Source organism: Hyperoodon ampullatus (assembly GCF_949752795.1).
Source record: "Hyperoodon ampullatus genome assembly, chromosome: 12".
In the NCBI taxonomy this organism is placed as follows: domain Eukaryota; kingdom Metazoa; phylum Chordata; class Mammalia; order Artiodactyla; family Ziphiidae; genus Hyperoodon; species Hyperoodon ampullatus.
This window is the reverse complement of record NC_136925.1, coordinates 82,414,029-82,436,973: the sequence shown is the minus strand read 5'-3', so window position 1 is coordinate 82,436,973 and position 22,945 is coordinate 82,414,029. Positions and strand designations below refer to the sequence as shown.

The following is a 22,945-nucleotide window of genomic DNA, read 5'->3' as shown; positions in this document are numbered from 1 at the left end:
GGGTTTTTCTTCTGCGTTCTTAAAACGAGTTAGTAAGTCAAGTATGAAAACCTTTTTCTAGTTGTTGCATTGGGAAATTATGGGACAGTCTTAAAACTGGGGTCCACATGTGGCCTGCAAAGCCTAAAATATTTACTATCTAGACCTTTAAGAAAAAGTCTGTCTGTTTTAGAGTAAAGTAAGAAAGGTAAAATAATTATGCCACCTTAAATACATACCTTAACGTACTGTTTTGATTTCAGGACATCCAGAAGGTCTCTAACTGGGGCTGAAAGTATGAACTCCGCAGCTATTTCCAGGTCCTAGGATCACAGTTACAAAGAAACTTCTTTAGGGTTAGCTTTTTAAAAAGTAAGATAAAAGAAAAATAAGAAAAAAATAATAATTAATCAGGATTGTTAACTCACCTTTCTCAGCATTTTAGCAAATCCAAGGGCTTTGGAGGCTCTTTCTCTAGCCTCGTGAAAGAGCTCCTTCAGTGCTCGACTGATCTCTATAACAGATCTCCTGCCAAGGTGATTGAAATCCAGTTAGAATACATTACGGTGTGCCAAGAAATACACAACAATACAGATGAAGCAAATTCCAAATCACGTTAATAAAGACCGAAGATTTTAGAAGCAAGCAATTATTGGGAATGGATTCGTAATGTTCAGAACCTTGCTCCCCACAGCTTTCTAGAAAGTACTTGTATTTTTTAAATAAGTAAGGCACACTTGATAACCTCCAAATAAGAGTACGCTCAATCTTCTAAAGGCTTCTTCAGGATAATTCTTGGAGTTTGAAATAAGTTCTTGACTCCCAGCTCATCATCTAACTAAAAAGGAATATATATATAATAGTAGTGAACCAGGAAACGTTTAACAACCTGCCCCCTCCCAAAATATTGTCTTGTGTGGTGTTTGCCAATTTTCATGGTGTGAATACTCCCATCACAGCTGTTTTCAATCCACCAAGAGGACATCACTGAGCTATGACTTGGGAAGGGACGGGCACAAGGCCCGTGGCCTCTCTGCAGCCAAGACAAGTCAACCCCACAAACCACTGCACGTGAACCCACATCTAGATCCATCCCTGGTAAACAATCAGAGCATTATTCAGACCCATTCTCTACTTCACCATCTTAATTCTTGAAATCTCGTATTTTGAATCTTCCATGTTTGCGTTCAAAACTGCAAGACCTTCTACAAACTAATTCACCCCATTTCTCAGCTATTAGGTATTTTCCCAGGTGAGAGCCTATGTGGTCACGTCTTTCTCTAATCCTGGCCTAAAGACATCCCAGTGGTCTGAAACCCAAAAATGTGTTTTTTATCAAATTTTGGAAAGTGAGAGAAAACATCTCTAGAGAAGTTAGTTCTGCCTGAGCACTTCCCAATGTTGACTCATAGGATATTGCTGATAACTGGTCACAAAGTAGCTATATGAATATTACATATGCCACAAAAACAGCACTTTAACATGGTCATCCTCCATGCCATCTGCACAGAATTGGAGGAAATGCAGTAGATGTGCAAGCCATGGTTTCAGGTACTCAAGCTTAAAGTTCAACAGAAGGGATAAGCTTAGTACAAAAACAATAAAAATCTACCACATATCAATTAAAGGTATTCATGGACTGCTACAGAGTCTTTAAAGGACAGAAACAATTATTTAATTAAAGACATTCCAGAACATGTGAACGAATTCTACCCTACTCATGTTTAGTCAACTTAAACAACATTTTCTCTAAGGACACTGTTTTTATTAGGCTAAATAAAAATCACCTTCAAAGACAAGTTTACATAAAACCATAACTAAGGGATCATACAAAAAGACAATACAGTAGTCAGAAATAAACCCCTTTATGTCTACTACCCAAATTCTTCAAGTCTAAGATGATTTGGTTTTAACAAGGCTCATTTCAGGCTCATTCCCAAGAATAAAACTACATGAAATAAAAAATGGGAGAGGAAAGAAAATGCAACTTCAACCTTATTTCATCCGAAGCACTACTATCATCAGCACTGGTCCAAAATTCTGCACAGCTCTCCTGTAAGCCAAATTCTAGAAAACTTCCTGTAGATTTCAGCAGCATTCCTGCAATGTCACTAAGGGAACAAAAACAACAAGAGTAAACCAGAGAAGAAAGACTGTCCTCACTCATTCTAATTCTTGAATGAGAAGCTCAAAGATTCAGCTATTATTTTCATAGTTTAAAAATCAATGACAGTGAGAATTTTCTTTTAATATAAAATCATGATTAATGCGAAAAAAGTAGAAATCTCTATTATGGAATGTATGTACCTTTGTTCTACAACCAGTTTTTCATTATAAACCTTCAAATCTTAAATTACATTCACAGTAGCTATGTAATTATCACACAAGTGTTATTTTCATCTTAAACAAATGTTCAAAATGGTATAAAATGGCCTCAAACATATATCTACAACAAGATATTTTTTAAAAGCTTAATGAACTAAACGATGGCATAAGAAATAAAGTGAATTCCTTAAATGTAATTGTTTTTAAAAACTTCCCTTACCGTTAGCTTTCATAGTCCATAAACATAAACTACTCTAATCAGCTGATGCTTTTCATCAAGTATACAATCTAAATACTAGGGTTAAAATGCAAACCCAAGCGTATAAAATAAATCTAAATGAGTCTAGGAAAAACTCAACAGCAGCTTACTGGCTTCTATGCTGAAAAGGAGCTTATAACCTAGTAACACAGAGCAGGTAAGTCGACAACCAACATCGGATGGTGCAGAAGGTAACCGCTAGGGGAGCTGTCTGAGGGGCGAGATCAAACCCGGCTGAAGGGAGGAGTCCAATGGGCCTTGCAGGCAATGCAGAACTGCAGCAACTGCAACAGTGGGAAGAGTGGCTCTGACAGGAAGAGAACGGAGGAGGGGGGAAGGAAAGTCCAGGAAGAACAATAAATATGATCAAAGGGCATGAGGATGTGTTAAGCAAGAGGCATGTCTGTGAAAAGAAACTGTCAACCTGGAAAGAGCAGAGGAGGGGGGAATAAGACCAGGAGGGTAACCGGGCCGTGCTGTGGAAGGCCACAGGCGTCATGTAACTGTGTGATCTTCCTTTGGTAGGCAAAGAGGGTGGGCTTTAAAAATAACCGAGTGGGGGCTTCCCTGGTGGCGCAGTGGTTGAGAGTCCGCCTGCCGATGCAGGGGACATGGGTTCGTGCCCCGGTCTGGGAGGATCCCACATGCCGCGGAGCGGCTGGGCCCGTGAGACATGGCCGCTGAGCCTGCGCGTCCGGAGTCTGTGCTCCGCAACGGGAGAGGCCACAGCAGTGAGAGGCCCGCGTACGGCAAAAAAAAAAAAAAAAACCGAGTGCAAAAATGTCCTGATTGGAAACATGCTTTTAAGAGCAGTAGTATACAAGGATATTCAGGATCAATTTATTCAACAAATATTCAGTATCTGTTATGGAGTAAGCAGTACTGAACAAAACAGATAAAATGCCTCCAGTGAATGGAGATAAACAAATAAATAAAATTTAAAAAAATATATACGGTATTTCAGATACTGATAAGTTCTATGGAGAGAAATAAAACAGGGAAGAAAGCTAAGGTGTACTTGCAGGTAGGAATTTCAACTTTTAATATGCAGAAGGTAACACTTGGCCAAAAACCTACAGGAAGTGGGGAAATGAGTCATGGAAATAACTGGTGAAGAGCCGTCCAAGTAGAGGGACCAGCAAGTGCAAAGAGCCTGAGGACAGAGCAGGCCCAGCCTATGAAACACAGGAAGGAATCTCCTGTGGCTGCAGAGCAAGCACAGGAGAACCTAGGAGAGGAGGACAAAGATTTAATGAAAAGCCAGACTATACCAGGCCTTATGGGCCACTGTTTAGGCATTCTCACTTTTATTTGAGTAAGGAGGAGGGCCACTGGCATATCTGGAGCAGAGGTAAAAATGGTCTGATGTACCTTTTAACAAGATCACTGAGGATAACCCACAGAAGATGAAGCACAGAAGGAGAGACGACTTCAGAGCTACGACAGCAAAACAAGAAACAACAGGCTGGGAAGAGGGGAACTGGGCGGTGGTGAGCAGAGGTCGGATTCTGCATGTATTCTGAGGGACAGCCACGTGGAATTGGAGGTGGTGTGCGAGAGAAAGGAGTCAGGGTTAATGCCAAGACTGACTGAACCTGGGAGAAATCGTGTATGAAGCAGAATGTGGCACTAACACAACAAACGCCCAGAACCAGAACAGTGCAGGTGGACAGTCCCACAGCAGAGGCAATGAAAAAGCTCTGGAGCTTCTCAGAACACGAATATGAAGTTGAAGGCCAGAGACTGCACTGAACGGAACCTGAAGGACAAGCAAAAGATAAAAACAAAAAGAGTGACAGGGTACAAAGTGAGGGTACAAAGAAATTATATAACAAGCATTGGTAGTGAAATGAAACAGTAACCTTTTAAAAAAATTTCCTTAACAAAGCTTGACAGCCTGAGAACAGAAGATGCAAACAGAAGAAATTACAGGCAAAGCAGAACAATGGAAAATTAAGAGGGGGAGAGATGCTGAAGATGGTAATGAATGCATTTTTTCATAAGGCTGACTATGAGAACCAATCTGAATAGGAAAACAGGACAGACTGGGAACCGCGGCCTGAAGGACTGGATGAGTCCTGAGACAAGAGCAAGTTCACTGTTCACTCAAAATAAAGACAGAGGAAAACATAAAAAGAACGGGTGGTTAGGGTAGAAAAGTGAATACAACATCCTGAGATACTGAGCATGGAACAAAGACCATCAGAGTGAGGACAATGAGTTTCTGAAGTGAGAAGAGAACTCTGTAAAAGCTGAAGTCCTAAAGAGTGCACATAACGGGAGGGGAAGGAAACATGAGCTGGGTATAAAAGAACTCATAAAAAGGAAATGAAGAAATAAAATGGCTGATGGGGCAAGTGAGAGAAGGCAGCACCAAAGAACTGCAGCAGAGCTTAGAGCCAAGGAGAGGCCTGGTCCTCAGTCAGTCAGCAGGGGAGTGGCCCCCAGCAAACACCACGCACCCCACATTCAACATTCAGGTGCCTGTATTCGAGAAGATACATTCATTTCCTAGAACAGACAGACCAGTGAGCACTCCCCCCTCCCTAATGCTTTTCCTTGGTTTACGTTTCAATTCTTTCACCATATATAAATACTCAGTTTATAAAGAGATTCTGTGATTAGTATTACATTCCCAAAACAGTATCAGTGAAAATACATACTTGTTAGGCTTTGGAAGTGCCCACCAAGACTGATACAAAAGGTCTACAGGTCTACTCCACTTGTCAGAGGCCTTAAATTCTCCTCCTTTTGTATAACCAAGAGGGTGTATTCTAAGGCAAGATTTCTCAACTTCAAAATTGACATTTTGGGTGGATAATTTTTGTTTGGAGGGGGCTGTCCTGTGCTCTGCGCATTGTAGGATGTTCAGCAGCATCCCTGGCCTGTCCCCACTAGATGCCAGTAGCCCCTCCCAGTCAGTAGAATCAGAACTGTTTCCAGACACCGCCACGTGTCCCCAGAGGGCAAATCACCCCTGGCTGAGAACCACTGCTCTAAGGATAACAAAACTCGGGAGAGGGGCCCACAAAAGACATGAATGGTTGTCATTGTCACGTAACTAAACATTCAAACATGTAGAACACAACTGGCGAGCCAACCAGGAGTACAAGTGAGAAAGGAAGATAGGCGTATAAGGATTCGTACCAGAAAAGTTTTCCAGCCTGTGCTTCTCCTCCCCGGATGTAATGGATTATTTCTTTGGTGAAATTCCATTCTTCTTCTAACAGATTCTTTAAACTATGAGATGCTTGAGGTAATTGCTGTAGCATTTGGATCCAGCTTCTCATGTAATCAAAATATACCTTAAAATACAAAAATGTAAAAGGAGATATTTGAGAATAGAATTCAACAACCCACAACTTTCATCTCTGTTAACATGAAAGCTATAAATCAGAAGGGCAAGTGGAAGAGGGACCACTGAGGCATGAAGCTCGGAGAGAAGCGAGATTCTGCATCACTGTTGACTGATGTGTAAATAGCATTTTTCTTTAATTGTGTAACTTAACTCCTCAGCAATTTAACACATTATTCACAATTGCTGCAAGTTACTAAGAAAATAACTACAATATTTGCACTGTATAGAAAAGTACGATCGGGGCTTCCCTGGTGGCGCAGTGGTTGAGAGTCCGCCTGCCGATGCAGGGGACACGGGTTCGTGCCCCGGTCTGGGAAGATCCCACATGCTGCAGAGCGGCTGGGCCCGTGAGCCATGGCCACTGAGCCTGTGCTCCGGAGCCTGTGCTCCGCAAGGGGAGAGGCCACAACAGTGAGAGCCCCGCCTACGGCAAAAAAAAAAAAAAAAAAAAAAAAAAAAGTATGATCAAGTTAAAAAAATCAAAATAGCATACAGAAATTTTCATTATTAATATATTGTGAATAACATTCCTTTAAGAGGTTGGGACCTTTATTTCTTTAATTACTTATTTTAACTTTAGATGGTATCTTATGTGTTAAGAGGAGGAAAGGAGCACACCTCTTCCCACTATACCTTCCCAACATCCAGATTTTCGTGATATAATTTTTCAGGGTTTATGACATATAGATTATGATCTATAACCAAAATACCCAATCTTTCTAAGGTGGGGTTTATGCCCATCACAAGTCCTCTACAACAGCTTCCCCAGTCCTAAATTCTTATCTTGATTTATCTGTTGCTTAGCAGGGTTTTACTATCAAGTAGATTTTCTCAAGACAGGTTAACAATTGTTCTATTATGAAACAGCACTGTTTGTGGATTCTTTTACTGAAAGGATAACTTGACTGGGTATAAAATATTTCAGTTACACATTCTCTCCCTCAGAACCTTGAAGACATTACTCCACTACCTTCTAACGCAGTGTGTCCTGTTAGTATAAAGAAAACTGATGCCAGACTAATCACCATTCTCCCGGCTCCCTGAAGGTGGCTTCCTTTCCCTGTTTAGATGTTTACAGGACCCTTTCTCTAGTCTTGGATTTCAATTATTTCACCAGGCTACATCTTAGGGTTCACTGAAATGAATATTTTCTGAGATCCAACAATAACTTTCAGTAGTCAAAAACCTGGGGTCTTTATTTCAAGAAAACTGCCAATTATCTTTGGATAATTCTGGGTCCTCCTCCATCCAGGCTGTGCAGCATTAATCTCCAGTCCTGGGTCCACTATGAATACAGCTGTGTGTGTGGAACCTGCAACTTATGGGTCTATGACCATCTCATCCAAATGAAACAAGTCTTTTGTACAGTGGGCCCAGGATCTCCCTTTCCATTCCTGGAATGCTCCTTCACCTCCTTGGCTTCCCTGAAACCTGGCTGTCCTGAGAGCTGCACTTCTCCCTGACAACCCTCTCAAGGGACAACTATCTTACAGTATATCTCAAGGGCTGCAAACAGTCGGCATCCTCGTGCACCCCACTGCTACTTTCAAACCATCACTCTTACACAGTCTTACTTAAAAACAAAAGAAAAGAAATACCCTAGCCCTTTAAGACTGATGTCATCAGATATATCATCGACGCCCCCTCTGCACACCATCATCTACTGATTTTCAACTACCCGTCAGTCGTCAGACTCCAGCCTGTGACTCAGTCTTCTCTCCATCCCAGGCTCAGCCACCAGCTGTGTGACTTAACATCAGGTGCACGACGCCCCGACACCATTTCAGTTCCGTTCCCCCGTGGCCTCCAGTTCCAACCACCTTTTCTCCTCTCTGACAAGGTTTCGTTTCTGGTCTTGCCAATACCAGAACCGCTCAAAGCCCAATTCAAACACACTGATGTCAGAACCTCCTCTCCTCGCTCCAGTTTGTTTGCCCAACTCCCCCCTCTACACCGGTCTCTTCACTTTATCTGGAACTCCAGTCCACTGGTTCCTCTTCTTCCTCCAACCCACTCCTCTCTTCCTTGGGTCCCTGTCCTTATTCAGCACTCCTGTCAGTACGCTTATGTCCCTGCCACCGTCCTACACCCTGCCATTCCTGGAATGCTCACACTGCCTTTTGCCACCTGCCTTTTCTCACCTGCCTGTCAAGATAAGCCCAGCTCCCTTCCCCATCTGCACAGTCCAGAAGCTGAGGGCCACGAGTCACACGACAGGGGGGAGTCACTCTTCTACACAGTCACATTCACCAACCACACGGCACACATTTCTGGTAATACCTGTACCTCTGCTCAGCTCACTTTCCTTCTCTCTACAACCACAAGTTTGAAACTTCTCCATTTTCCTCAAACTGCCAAAACCCATCCTAACCCACGCTCAGCAGATGATCTCATCTCTCTTCACAAAAAAACTTTAAGTCATTAGATATAAAAGCTCTCATCGTCATGAAACAAATAACAGAAACCTACATGCTGTTACCTACCATCCTTCCCTTTTTCACAGTAGAGGAGCTCTGCTTCCTGCTAAGCCCAGCACTTGCGTTTTGAGACCCATTTCCTTGTGATACCCAAGGAACCTGAACCATCAGTCTTCTCCTTTCTCATATATATATATATATATATATATATATATATATATATATACACACACATACATATATACACACACATGAGATTTTCTTTCATCTCTTTCCCTTAACAAAATCAATGCCAAAGGCTTTCCAATGGTCTCAGGTATCTTCGATTTAAAAAACTCCCACTGGACCTACCATCTTCACTATTCATCTTGCTGCACAAACTGGACAGCCAGCAATCACTCTCGATACCTCCCCGCCCCCATATCCAATCCATCCCTGAGTCCTGCCAACTTCACTTCCTTCGTTTCTTTCGCATCCTTATGCTTTTTCCTAAATTTATGCTATTCCACTGGAATCCAGGGACTAGCGTGTGCACCACTAGACTAGTCTCTGCCTGGTCTTCTCCCATTGACTCTGGATCCCCCCAGGCTGCTCCTCTAACTGCAGCCACAGTGGTCCCTTCCCAAGGCTTTCCTGGGAACCTTTGTTCCAAAGCTGCTTCCCTTATCCTGCATCATCACAGAGACTTTGCACCTGCTCCCTTCTCTGTCAGCAAAGTGTTCCTTTCCATCTCTCTCTCTCTCTCTTTTTTTTAACTAAAAAGTAAAGTGGCTTTAAAATATTTTTACCAATAATATCCAGAATGAACCAATGTTAATATTTGGTTATATTGGCTTTGGATATTTTTTCGATGAGAAATAATACATCACAGAGTTAATTTCTCCTTGGGTTCTTTCTTCACTTCTCTCTTTCCTCCCTCCTCAGAGGTAACAATTACGCATCTAGTATGTCCCCTTCTGGTTTATATGTTTTTTTTTAATAATCTGTTATTACACAAATTACAAGATACAGTATTGTTTTGTGTAAGCTCTCAAATTATTACTACATAAACCGGATTATAATACACACAGCAACTTTCAGATAAATTCCAACTGTCCCTTCCTGAGACACTTGCCTCACCGCCACATGGGAGGGTCCATAAAAGACCTGTGTCTCTCCTCTGCTGTTTCTCACCACTGTAATGTTACATCTGTACCATTATTTAATAGTCATTTTCCCCATCGTCCTTGAACTCCATGAGGGAGTTTATGCTCCTCGCTGAGCCTTCAGTACCGGGCACGATGCCTGCCTGGCACACAGCAGACGCCCACTAGTACCTCTAAAAAGGAAAACTGAGGCTTTTCTCCTCCTCTGTCCTTTGTCCTTCTACAGGAACACTGACTGTGCAGGTCTGAGCTCTCCCTTGTGTGTCTCCTACAACGATCACATCTTATTCATCATTTTCATCTTTTCACTCCTTTTAAGTTCTTTTTATGTGACTTCCTTCAATCTGTCTATCACATGTTCCTACATCACATATTATGTTTATTGTTTTAGTTATTTCTAAAGGCCAGGGCCAGGGAAATGAGCTAAGAAAGCTCACAGCTTCAATGTGGTTTTGCTGGCTCAAACAAACACTCACCAGTTACTCCCTTGGAAGTGCATGCATGCATGAGCTCCTCAGTTTTTCGGGTCAGAAGGATGACGCAGCACAGAGTAAAGACCCCTCAGTCACAGACACCCTGCATCACAATTTGCTGATCACCGCTTCTCCTCGCCCTTTTAACCCAGCTCTCACTCGGCGTTCTTCCCCGGCGTACGGGATAGGATACTGTCTGGCGGTATGTCCTCTATGGGGGCGTGCCCTGCTGCCTCCTGACCATTCACACCCCAAGAGACCACAGCTCTCACCCGCCGTGGACGGGCCCTCCGCATCTAAAGGAGGGCAGGTGGAGCAGGAAACAACGTGACTGCCTCTCCGAAGGCCACACTCTCCTTCCTTCCTGACAAAAACACTGACTTTGTTTGGGCTCCACCAGTTTGCAAAATAGGCCCCTGCACTAATCCATCTAGCACACTTTGGGGCACAGTGTTAAAACTATTGATAATTTCTAGTTCTTCATCTGTGAAATTATGGAGATGACCTAAGGCAGACGATGCCTCACACAGAAAATTGGTAGCAGAGTCAAAACTAAATCGTAAGCATTTCTAGCTCTAACTAGCTGAGAATTTTGGTACTTCCCTTAACTGAGCCTTCTGACATCCCACAGGCACACTGAGGGCCCTGGAGGTGGATGACCTGGAAGGCACAGCCTAATTCTCACCCTTCCTGCCTCAGCGATTACATGGTAAAAGGTGTGGCGTGCGCCTCTGCAAAGCCATCTGAGGCAGTTTGGACAGCAAAGCACATTTTGTCTTTTTAAACTTCTGGTTTAATCATCCACAGAGAGAAAAATTAATTTTCTTGCTGTTTTTTTACCGTAACTCTTCAATGATAAAGACTTTTCTGACATAAGCAATATATACAGTATTTCAAAATGTAGCCACATTTTACACATTCTGGTCTTTCATGTATTCTCCCAAACGATTAGGAGATCATTTCAGACTCAAAATTATTTCTCGTAAGATGCCAGATGTAAGTCCCTCCCCAGCCACACTCTTCTTTCTCTCCTTCTACTACAGAGGCTGAAACGCTAAATCTTTGCATTCCCAACCTCCATTACAGTGAAGAGGCCACACAAAGGTCTGGTCAGTAGGATGTAGGGGACACCTGTTGGGTGGGGCTTCCAGGAGAGCTTTCGCTGTTCTGGACTTGGCTGGCAAGGAGACTTTTCCCCTCTGCCTTTCTCTTTAGAAAGTGAGGGTGGTGTCTGGAGGTGCTGCAGCCATCCTGAGGCAGGACACAATGAGGTGTCAAGCAAGGGTGAAAGCATTCCAAAAACAATATGCCCACAAGCTTTGCTGTTTTCTATATTATTTCATCAACCTGCCACATTAAGCAATCGTCTGTGTATATACCCTAATGACTCTAACATGGATTTACTATATACTAACACTCTACCAAACCTCACAGAAGACAAAAGCACTCCAATCACAGCCCCTGGCTTGTGCAGCTTTCAGCCCAATTAGGGAAACCTGAGGACAGAGAGGTGGTACGTCGCTAAGTATTAAATAGTGTGGTTATAATTAGAACCCTGTAAGAGTTCAGAGAAGGTATAGATAGATGCACATGAAGGGTGAAAACTGTCAGACAAAACTTGAAAGTAAATCTTCAGTGGGCAGATAAGGAGGAGAGAAGACATTGTGAGCAGGAAGGTACAACCGGAGAATAACCGGAGCAGAAGTACAGAGGCTAGAAGAGCACAGGGAAGCACGGCGTGTGTGAGAAGACACACAAGTCAGACATCTCTCCCCACTGTCCTGACCATCAGCATTTTGTGCAGATCCTCCTCGAAGGCATCGATGTTGCAGTCGGTCTCCTCCAGGTGGTCCAGGACCTCGTGCAGCATGAACTGGTAGTACTGCTTCATCAGAAGGCCACCCTTCAGCACCTCCTTACACTCTCTCACCAGCTGCAAGACAACAGGCACAAGTTCTACCATTTCACACATTCTGACCAGATTATTTGTCAGTTTTCACACATTTTCCACGTAAATCCTCAAAAAGCTCAGGAAAAGAGAACCCTGCCTCTGAAAACCCTAAAATATTTTCCAGATTCTTGGTCAGTTCATTTCACATAAATATCTCAGTAATCTCAACTGAATAATTAAAATAAAACAAATCAGTGAAAACAAAAGTATTTAACAGTATAGTATGACTACACAAAGAAAAATATACAGGCAGAAAACTGATTTGCTAAAATACATTGTTCTACAAATAAGTTTTTATAGAAAATAAATTCTACAGAAAAAGATCTATTTTTCTACTAGTTTACATTATAAGACAAGGGACACAAGAGAAAAATGTCCTCATGAGACTGGTCATTTTTAACCAAAAACATAATAAAGATTCAAATATACTTACATACCACAGAGCCTGGTGGCCTTTGTAATAACTTAGCAAAGTTTACCTACCGTGATTTGTGGCTTTTACCATCAAAAAACTCAATCACAAAAACAAACAAACCTAAGATTAATCTGATAAAATTAAATGGAAGTCAAGGGGGGAAAAATGAAAGAAAACAAAAGGATGAGTGAAACCACCATGTGTAGGCCCAGGAGGCACTGTGAGAAGGGAGGGAAGGTGCATTGAGAGGACCTCTACTGTCCTTCTATCAATAACACGCTGGTCACACGCCCTCAAATTCTAACCAGCAGGGACTGTGAGACAAGATCACAGTTGCACTAGTTTTCAGATACATTATCAAGACACAAAAGGAACCACGGTGCTGCTACAGGGAAAGTAAACTGGTACAAACTTTCTAGAATCTAAAAATGTATGACTCACTAGTTAATTTTTACGTTTTATACTCAAGCAATAATCAGAGATGCCGACTAAAACTTACATACAAATATATTTATCACAATATTATTCAAAACAACAACGGGGACTAAATAAGTTATGATGCACTTATATGGTAGAACACTAATGCAGCCACTTAAAATCTTATTTCTGAAAAAAAGTTAAGGATGAAAACTCATATTCTTTTCTTTCTTTTTTATTTTAAATTATATGTGCAGAAAGTATGTACATACAGAAAAATAAATGGATAGAAATACACCACAATGTGACAGTGCTTATCTCTGAATGGCAGAATAATAGGATAACTTTCATTTTTGTCTATCATTTTCCGTACTTTTCAAATTTTCTAAAATAAACATGGATTGCTTTTACCACAAGATCCCCTTCAAAATGTTTTTAAAATAATTACCCACAGTAAGAGAGCAGTGGCTAGAGTTAAATCCATTAAAAAGTGTTAACATAAATTTCTGTTAAAGATGTCACTTAGGTGCTTACAACTCAATCTGAATGCATTAAAGCCAAAATTTCTATGTTATTTTTACTCTAGTAATGCTATCTTAATCTAAGTATTGGTTTTTTACTTTTCAAAATGTTTTAACATAAATTACTGTTTAATCCTCACAACAGCCCCATTAAGTAAAAGGTAAACTCCCCCTTGTTTCAGCAGCTTATATTCCTGAAGTATGTATTTGTTTTGTGGGGAGGGGAGGTAAGTATTTCACCAAAACTTCCTAAATAACCGCTACAACATGGAGGACAAGTGAAAAGTGTGGCCCAAGTGGACAGTAGGACAGTCACTAGAACCAAGATGGTGAGAAGGAAGTAGTGCGAAGGTGGACGCGGAGCTCGGGCTGTGCTGGATGGGAACTGAAGCGACAACGGTGAGGCGCCGGACTCCACCTCCAGTTCCATGAGTCGCCCCGCTCCACACCTAACTTAACCAACAACGTCAAGTCCTATTTCGTACCTCTCGCACTGCCTGTCCTTCAACTTGCACTCATCCCCTCTGCCTATCCTGTCATTCAGAGCCAAGGAGCTCCCAGCCCTTCAAACTCCATGGGGACGGACAAGCACAGTCCACAAAAAACATAGTAACTGTTTTTCATCAAAATTTGAAATGGTTATTTTATATAGTGAAATTCAATATGGTAATATCATAAGGCATAAATATAAACGCTCTTCAGCACACACTCTGGTAGATACAACTGCTTCTAGCCATTTCTCTGTTACCCTTGGAGTAGCAAACTCACTACAAAATCCCACCCCAAATTAATAATAATTAAGAAAGCAGAAGTTGTCATTGTTGCTTAAACCATACAAGTGCCTAAGCAAGCAAAATGGCCAAACACATCCCACCCCTGCATACTGCAGGCATTTACCTGCTTACACAACAACAACAATAAAAATTTAAGAATTTAAACTCTCTCTTATGAATGAATTTTAAGTTTCCAGGCTTCAAAGACTGATGGTAATAGGATATAGAGGGTCATACCAGCACCACACTTTTATAACCTTTTCGAATGAGGAAGTGGAAGACAGAGAGGTGGAATCATCATCTCATCTTTGAAGAATGCATGGAAAAAAGAACAATTAGGGGGAAACTCCTAAAAATAAAAGTGCTGAGCCTGTAGAAAAATGTCATAAATGCTCAATATTTTTAAACAGTCTTTGAAACAAACCTGCTTAATACTCAAGAGAGATGGTTCTCCAGCAGGTCTCTGCTCCAACCTTAACTTGAGACATTCATGTATGACATTCAGAAGGACTCGACAGAGGACGAGGAAGGCAGGTTCGAATGAGGGTAAATCCATGGCCTTCAGCTCATCCCAAGAGACAGCGCTGCATTTCTGCCCCAAGGAAGGTGGTGTCCTGGACAGCTGCACGTAATCAGAACCCCACATGGGATCCGGAAATTCAGAAAACTGTAACACAAATTCAACAAAGCTGAAAAGAGCATCCAGGAGAACTTCCCACAGTTGTAGTTATAAACTAGTATTCTCTATAGTTTGCTGACAAACCTATAAAAATCATAATTTTACAGGAAAAATAATCTTTAGAATAATTCACCATTTTTAACTAAGACCTAAAAAGCTCTAAAAGTATTAGAAAACCATAACAAGAACTAAAATGAAATTGTTAATATCTTTATCAAAAAAGTATAGTAGGAAAAGAACCAAGTTCACCTTTTTCATCATTTTGTTTATCATACTTAAAATAATTGGAGCATTTAGTTTTAAGGCTATACACAGTATTATCCACAACTATCTCTAGACTGACAAAACCAGAGAATTATTAAATTTGAGAAAAGATTACAAAACCAGGTAGCCATTTGTGTAAACATAAAAACTAGTGGGTTTAACCAAGTCTTTTGTCCATTTGTTCTCCTGAGCTATACCAAAGGAGGCTGAAAGAGAAAAATCCATAAAATTAACCTGGCTGGTTCCACTCAAATATATGTTCTTTGATGTTTTCTAGGAATCCTACTGTTGCTCACCCATTCATACAGTCATCCCCATCAAACTCCTTATGCTTTTCCTCATAAAACAGAAGATTTGGAGATTTCTCAGTGTTCTTAAACCTCTGGCAACGTCATCCTGACCAATCATTCAAAGGTCCTGCCTTCTCCTTCTATTGAGAAAACTGAAGCCATCAAAATTTGAAAATCTCAACTTTTCTTCAACTTAAAACATCACCAACTTAGTTACAGTGCCTCCAAATGTCACTCATATCTGTGCTCCCTGTCATTTAGTGAACACTTAACTGGTCTCCCCCACTCACATTCTTTTATGTTCAACACATATTTTTGCATTTAAATTAATACATACTTTAGTTTCCCATAACAGGCAAGAGTTTCTAAAATAGCTGCATAATTTTAAAAATGATTACTTGTGATAAATGTGGTCAGGGTTAAGACATGTCTGTTTAAAAGCTTTAGGCAGTATAAATGCTTGTTTCTTCTGGTGTGGAGAATGACATCAGATAAAATATTTATTTAGAGCTCTACAAAAGTCAGCAAGCTTTCTAGGATAGAATTCTAAAGAATTCTTTCGGCACTCTCTGTAGTTCCAGCCTGTTGACCCATCTGCTTCAGGCTAACTGGGAAGGGACAATCCCTCCTTCTCAACAACTGCAAGACAACACTGCCTGGAGAACCAGCAGCCAGGCAGGCCTACACAGCTGCTGAGGAGACACATTCCTGCTGGTGTTGCCTGGGGCGTCAATCCCCCAGACAAAGAGGAACAGACATTAAAAAACTCCTGAGCATGGCAGAGGGGACAGCAGTTTTAACTAGGGACACCAACGTGAAGAATCAGAAGAGCTGACCGTGACTGAATGTAGGACACAGGAGAGAACAACAAAAATACTCTAATGCAAGATCTCATTAAAGTCCTCTAGAAAAAAAAAAAAGACCAAGACTTCTGAAATAAATTCCATAAAGGGAGTGAAAACTGAATGAATGCTGTCAAAGTCTGAATTAATAATTTAGAAATTAACTGCAGAAATGATCACTATAACCCTGAGCAAAAGAAAAAGGAATAGAAATTGAGTGAAAAATAAGAGAAATGGAGGAGGGCAGATCTAGGAGCTGTAACATAAGAATAACAGGAGTTCCAGAAAGAACAAAAGGAAGAGGTGCAGGAGAACTTTTTGCACAGTCAAGGTATCACTACTACGTAAAAAAAGAAGGAAAAAACCTCTTTGAATAGGGAAGAACCCAAAGTACAATTCATTTACCTTCTCTAAAAAACTACCCGAGGAAGAACAGGAGAGTCTGGTCAAATGAAAATTGGATCAGAATAAAGACCTCAAGATAGAAAAAGAAAAATGCCCAAGGAAATGAGAAGCCATGAATCTCGAAGAACGTATACAGGCAGATTTAACTCCATGATGATAACTTGGTTAAGGACTATAATTCCAGTTTTAGCGAAAGGAATACTAGAAACTGAAAAGAATAAAAAAGCATACTGTGAGGAAAAACCTGATCTTAAACTCCCAATTATTTTAATAAAACACAGGGAGAGAGGAAAGGGGTAATAAGGTGCAAGAATGGCCCATTTGTTATTCTTTCATTCCAGTGAGAAAGATAGTATTAAATGTAGGATAAAATCCCTGAACAATCCTATCAAACTGAAAAGACTCAATAATGTAGGGACATTAATAAAAATTCAATGTAGGGCTTCCCTGGTGGCGCAGTGGTTGAGAGTCCGCCTGCCAATGCGGGGGACACGGGTTCGTGCCCCGGTCCGGGAAGATCCCACATGCCGCGGAGCGGCTGGGCCCGTGAGCCATGGACGCTGAGCCTGTGCGTCCGGAGACTGTGCTCTGCAACGGGAGAGGCCACAACAGTGAGAGGCCCGCATACCGCAAAAAAAAAAAAAAATAAGGTGACCATAAAACAGTATGACTACATAAAAAGTTTTTAAATTCTTTCCAGTGAAAAGCATCATTAAGTTAAAAGACAGTTTGGAAGAAAATAATTACAGCCATAATAGAAAAATGAATAATACATAAAACATAAATAGTTCCAACAGATCAATAATTTAAAAAAACAGAAAATGAACAAAACAAATGAAAGAAAATTCAAAGAAACGTCAGCGGGCAATAAACATGACAACAACCTCAATGTCACTAAAAATGAGGGAAGTTAACGATAAAAATGAAATTATAGATTTCCCTGATTATGGCTGCAAAAATGAGGGAAAATGGGGTTTCTCCTACACTGTGGGGGAAAGCACACATTAGTCCTACAACCTTTTTGGGGAGCAATCTGGCACTATCTAGGAAAGATTTAAACGTGCTTACCCTATAACCTAACAATTCCATTTTAACTAACCATTCTTACAAGAAGAACAGACTATGTTCATAAAGGGGTATGTACAAGAATATTTGTAGTTTTATTTTTTATAACCATATAAGTGTCCATTCAGAGTGAAATGGTTATAATCATGCGGGAAATGCAAATCAAAACCACAATGACATATCACCTCACACCTGTTAAAATGGTTATGCTCAAAAAAACAAGAAATAACAAGTGTTAAAGAGGACACAGAGAAAAAGGAACCCTTGTGCACTGTTGGAAGGAATGTAAACTGGTATTGCCACTATGGAAAATAGTATGGCAGTTCCTTAAAAAATTAAAAATAGAATTACCATATGATCTAGCAATCCCACTCTTGGTTATTTATCTGAAGGAAATGGTTATTTACCTGAAGGAAATGAAAACACTAACTCAAAAAGTTATGTACGGGCTTCCCTGGTGGCGCAGTGGTTGAGAGTCCGCCTGCCGATGCAGGGGACACGGGTTCGTGCCCGGTCTGGGAGGATCCCACATGCCGTGGAGCAGCTGGGCCCGTGAGCCATGGCCACTGGGCCTGTGCGTCCGGAGCCTGTGCTCCGTAATGGGAGAGGCCACAGCGGTGAGAGGCCCGCGTACCGCAAAAAAAAAAAAAAAAAGTTATGTGCACCCCCCATGTTCACTGCAGCACTATTTACAACAGCCAAGACATGGAAGCAACCTAAGTGTCCAATGAGGAATGAATGGATAAAGAAAATGTGGTATGTAAACACACACACACACACACACACACACACACACACACACACACACACGAGTATTATTCAGCCATAAAAAAGAAGGAAATCTTGCCATTGTGACAACATGGATGGACCTGAAGGGTGTCATGCTAAGTGAAATAAGTCAGAAAGAGAAAGATAAATACTGTATGATCTCACTTATATATGAAATAAAAAATAAACAAAAAATGAACTCATAGATACAGAAAACAGATTGATGGTTGCCAGAGGCAGAGGGTAGAATAAAAAAAAAAAGAGTGAAATAGTTAAATAAGTGACGTTAACACTCATGTAATGGAATAGCATGTAGTTCTCAAACGGAACTGAGGTAGAGTGACACACACCAATACAGACAGCTCCAAAGCAGAGAATATATGGGGGGAGGGGGTACCCACCAGTCATGGAATAAATATAGCATTATCACATGGGGGTTTTTTGGGGAAAAAATTACCTGCATTATATACCAAAGATATATATTTATATAAGCACAAAAAGGTTTAGAAGATATAAACCAAATGATTACTCTGAGCAGAGGTACAGGATAAACAGCAACTTTGTTTCCTCATATACTTCAAGAAATGAGTAAAACAAAAGAAAGCAAATTGTTTTATAAAATGAAGGATGAGATCAAAACAGTCTTTATGTTACCCTTCAAAAGTTAGTTTCTATACTTCTATACTGGGGGCCATGTCACCTACAGGGCCTGGTGGGGCTGTAAATGAGTGCGCAAGGGCGGGTGACGGGAAGAGAGTAAGACACCACGGGCACTGTGCAAAGCTGGAGCGAGCACACCAGGTGCTACCACGTGGGGATGGGGCCCACTGTGAACAGACCTCCCAGTATCTCAAGGAAAACAAAAATCAGGATTTTCATGTGAAATTTTCTATTTTTTTAAATGCTAGTTACTAAGTCAAAAAATACTTAAAGCACTGTGTGGGAGAAAATATAACTTGGGGAGGCAGTATACTGTAATGATGAAGAGCAGGCTTTACAGTGAGCTCTGGTTTCACATCCTGGCCCTGCCACTTACTGGATGTGCAACCCTGACCAAGTTACCTGACCAACCCCACTCCATATATGAGTATTCAAGACCAGCTACTAGTCTTGTTGTTGCTGTCCTCATGGGATCCAGTTCCCCACTGCAAGCTGAAGAGTTCTGCTCTACCTTTCATCTTTTTCATCTTACATCAAGTTTGATTCAGCTGGCTCACTGCAGTCAAAAATAATACAGTACAACTTCCTATTTTGCCTCGCCTAAGTATGCTTCCTTTAAGAAAACAAAAAACCTACAGGCACATGAGGAAGCATGTGCTTGTTATCTTGCCACTTATTCAATTAAAAAGTTCATGTATGTTGTTGGGAATGTAAACTGGTACAGCTACCATGGAAAACAGCATGGAGGTTTCTCAAAAAACTAAAAATAGAACCACCATATGACCCAGCAATATATACTGTATATATATACAATATATCTGAAACAAAAACAAAAACACTAATTCGAAAGATACATGCACCCCAATGTTCATAGCAGCACTATTTACAACTGCCAAGATATGGAAGCAACCATTAACACGTGAATGGATAAAAAAGATGTGGTATATATATATATATACAATGGAATACTATCCAGCCACCAAAAAAGTGAAATTTTGCCATTTGCAGCAACATGGATGGACTTGGAAGGTATTATGCTAAGTGAAATAAGTCAGACAGAGAAAGACAAATACTGTATGATATCACTTATATAAGAATCTAAAAAATACAACAAATAGTGGATATAACAAAAAAGCAGACTCACAGATATAGAGAACAAACCATGTAGTGGCTACCGGTGGGGAGAATGGAGGTGGGAAGGACAACATGGTGGAAGGGGATGAAGAGATATAAACTACTATGTATCAAATACATAAGCTACAAGGATATACTGTACAACACAGGGAATATAGTCAATATTGTATAATAACTATGAATGGAGTGTAACCTTTAAAAACTGTGAATCACTATACTGTACATGTGTAACAAATAATATTATACATCAGCTATACTTCAATAAAAAATAATTCCCTCTACATACTGTAAAAGATAAATAATAAATAAAAATGAGTGAGGGCAGCTTTTAAAAAAAAGTTTATGTAACTTTACTAATGAAATCAGACAGGTGATCATTGAAGCAAATAAAAATTAACTTTGGGGGGCTTCCCTGGTGGTGCAGTGGTTGAGAATCTGCCTGCTAATGCAGGGGACACGGGTTCAAGCCCTGGTCTGGGAGGATCCCACATGCCATGGAGCAACTGAGCCCGTGAGCCACAACTACTGAGCCTGCGCATCTAGAGCCTGTGCTCCGCAACAAGAGAGGCCACGATAGCGAGAGGCCTGCGCACCGCGATGAGGAGTGGCCCCTGCTTGCCACAACTAGAGAAAGCCCTCGCACAGCAATGAAGACCCAACACAGCAAAAATAAATTAATTAATTAATAAACTCCTATCCCCAACATCTTCTTAAAAAAAAAAAAAAAGAAATACTTCAAAAAAAAAATTAACTTCGACAACTGTATGAATGAACACTGACCTTGAAGAGGTGGGTAGGGGAGTACTGGAGCCTACTTAAGGTGTTTCCAATGGGCTGACTCTCAACTGCACTGGTGCTGGTCTGGATTCATATAAAGCACGCTGGAGGTTAAAAATGTCAGTACTTATGTCCTACCTTGAGAGATTCTGACCTGCCCTATACCCAAGAAGGGCAAAGGTATGTGTATCTTTAGAAGCTCCCTGAGTAATTCCGATGTGCAGCCAGGTCTGGAAACCATTTGCATAAAGTCAGGGATCCCCAAGTACTGGGTTTGAATCCCTCCAACAATCTATAGCTTCTGTGATTTGGGGCAAGTTATCTACTCTCCTTATCTGTAAAATATCGAAATAACAACAATGCCACTTCATTTGGTTGTTGTATCTAGCACATGGTAAGACAATAAATGATAGTTGTTATTATCTATCTATCTATCTGTATATATATATATATATATATATATATATATCTCCTAGTTTCTACATGCTTTACCAATTCTGAACATAAAAGACAACCTCTTCAAGGTTTCTTGTGCTTATGGGAAAAAATAGCATAATTATTGTTAGATCCAAAGACAAACAATACTTCATTGGCCGTTAAACTTATAATAATTACATGATCATTCTTAATTCAAAAAAAGTATTTAATAAAGTAAGCAAAAATCTTCCTAGAATTTGGAGTAATATGCATGGTAATATGTAGTCAAAGTCAGACAGTTAATTTTTTTTGTATATTACATAAAATATAATTTTTCATTTTATCTTTCCCTTCCTCTAAAGATATATAAATTTCATAAGGTAAAGCAAAAAGGGAGGAGCATAAAGTAACCATATCACTATCTATGGCTCAGATATTTTATGGGTATTTAACATTTTAAATGCACAAAACCCAAAGAACTAACAACACAAAAAGTGACCTTTATAGTATATAAATTTTAAAATATCAACTAGGACCCCAGGAGACCTCAGGACAGAATGTAGACTGAGATAAATGAACCTAAACTATATTACAAACGCATGTTACAGCCTCACTATAGAGGGTGAAGGAAAAGGTGCTGGCCTAACTAACTGTGGAAACCTGTGTTCTGTCTACATACTCTAAGGCCAAAGACAAAAAGAACTGTACTGAACAATTCAACACTGTACTCTAGTTGGTAAATTTAGTCCTCACAGGGGTACTGGTTAGCAATTCTGAAACTACTTTACATGTCAATTAGGGTTGCACAAATATATAAATACACTGTGGGAATGGGAGCCAGGTTTCTCAGTGCAAGAGAAGTAAGTTACAATCAAGGCTAGGATGAAACCTGTGGTGCTGGATTAGCGCCAGAGACCTCAGTATGAACTCACGTTTATTTTTAACAGATAGGTAGAAAGACAGATATAGAAGTAACTACAGGTCTGTGTGTGTACAGGGGTTAGAAGACATACCTGTATCTTCTAACTCTATCACTGAGAAGGCCTAGAAGCAATTGACACCCCAAAGGTAATGAACACATTCCATGCCCAGATCTCCATTCCCCAAAACGATTCTCCAATAAAAGGACCCAGAACTCCTTAGAGAAACGGATGATTTCAGGATTGGAACAGGGAAAATACAAGACGATGCCAAAAAGTAAGAAACTGCTCAAAAAGCAAAACCACACACACACACACACAGGATGGGAGCGTATCACAAGGATACAGAAGTCACCTGAACGAGCTCCAATGGCTAAAGCAGGAACAATTTAAGCAACAATAAAAAATAACAATAGCATTGGACTACAACCCAAAATAAACAATAAACATCTATGAGTCCATGCTGAGGTAAAGAAGCGATTGAATAGAAAAATGGGAAAGAAGAGGCAAATCTTCTTTACAGAAGAATTCCAAGTAATATATGAAGATACTCCCCACTCCCGGAGGTGGAGATTAATTCCATCTCCTTGAATGTGACTCACTTCTGAAGAACAGAGTGTGGACTAGTCACTTGTGGAAGAACCTGGCAGACACCACGTTAACCAAGTGATCAAGGTTAACATCAGCAGTG

General features: G+C 40.5%; 1 protein-coding gene across 6 annotated transcripts in view; it reads right to left on the bottom strand.

Annotated features, from left to right (window-relative positions):
* Positions 1-22,945, bottom strand: part of MAP3K4 (mitogen-activated protein kinase kinase kinase 4) — a gene marked incomplete at its 5' end in the record, with an annotated part of 159,065 nt that overhangs the window by 30,126 nt on the left and 105,994 nt on the right. For all 6 annotated transcript variants that reach the window (XM_079716912.1, XM_079716911.1, XM_079716913.1 and 3 more), the window contains 6 exons: positions 219-302; positions 408-507; positions 1,974-2,090; positions 5,711-5,868; positions 11,743-11,889; positions 14,458-14,700. In XM_079716912.1, the coding sequence (XP_079573038.1) occupies positions 219-302; positions 408-507; positions 1,974-2,090; positions 5,711-5,868; positions 11,743-11,889; positions 14,458-14,700 (849 nt within the window). The remainder of the gene's footprint in view (positions 1-218; positions 303-407; positions 508-1,973; positions 2,091-5,710; positions 5,869-11,742; positions 11,890-14,457; positions 14,701-22,945) is intronic.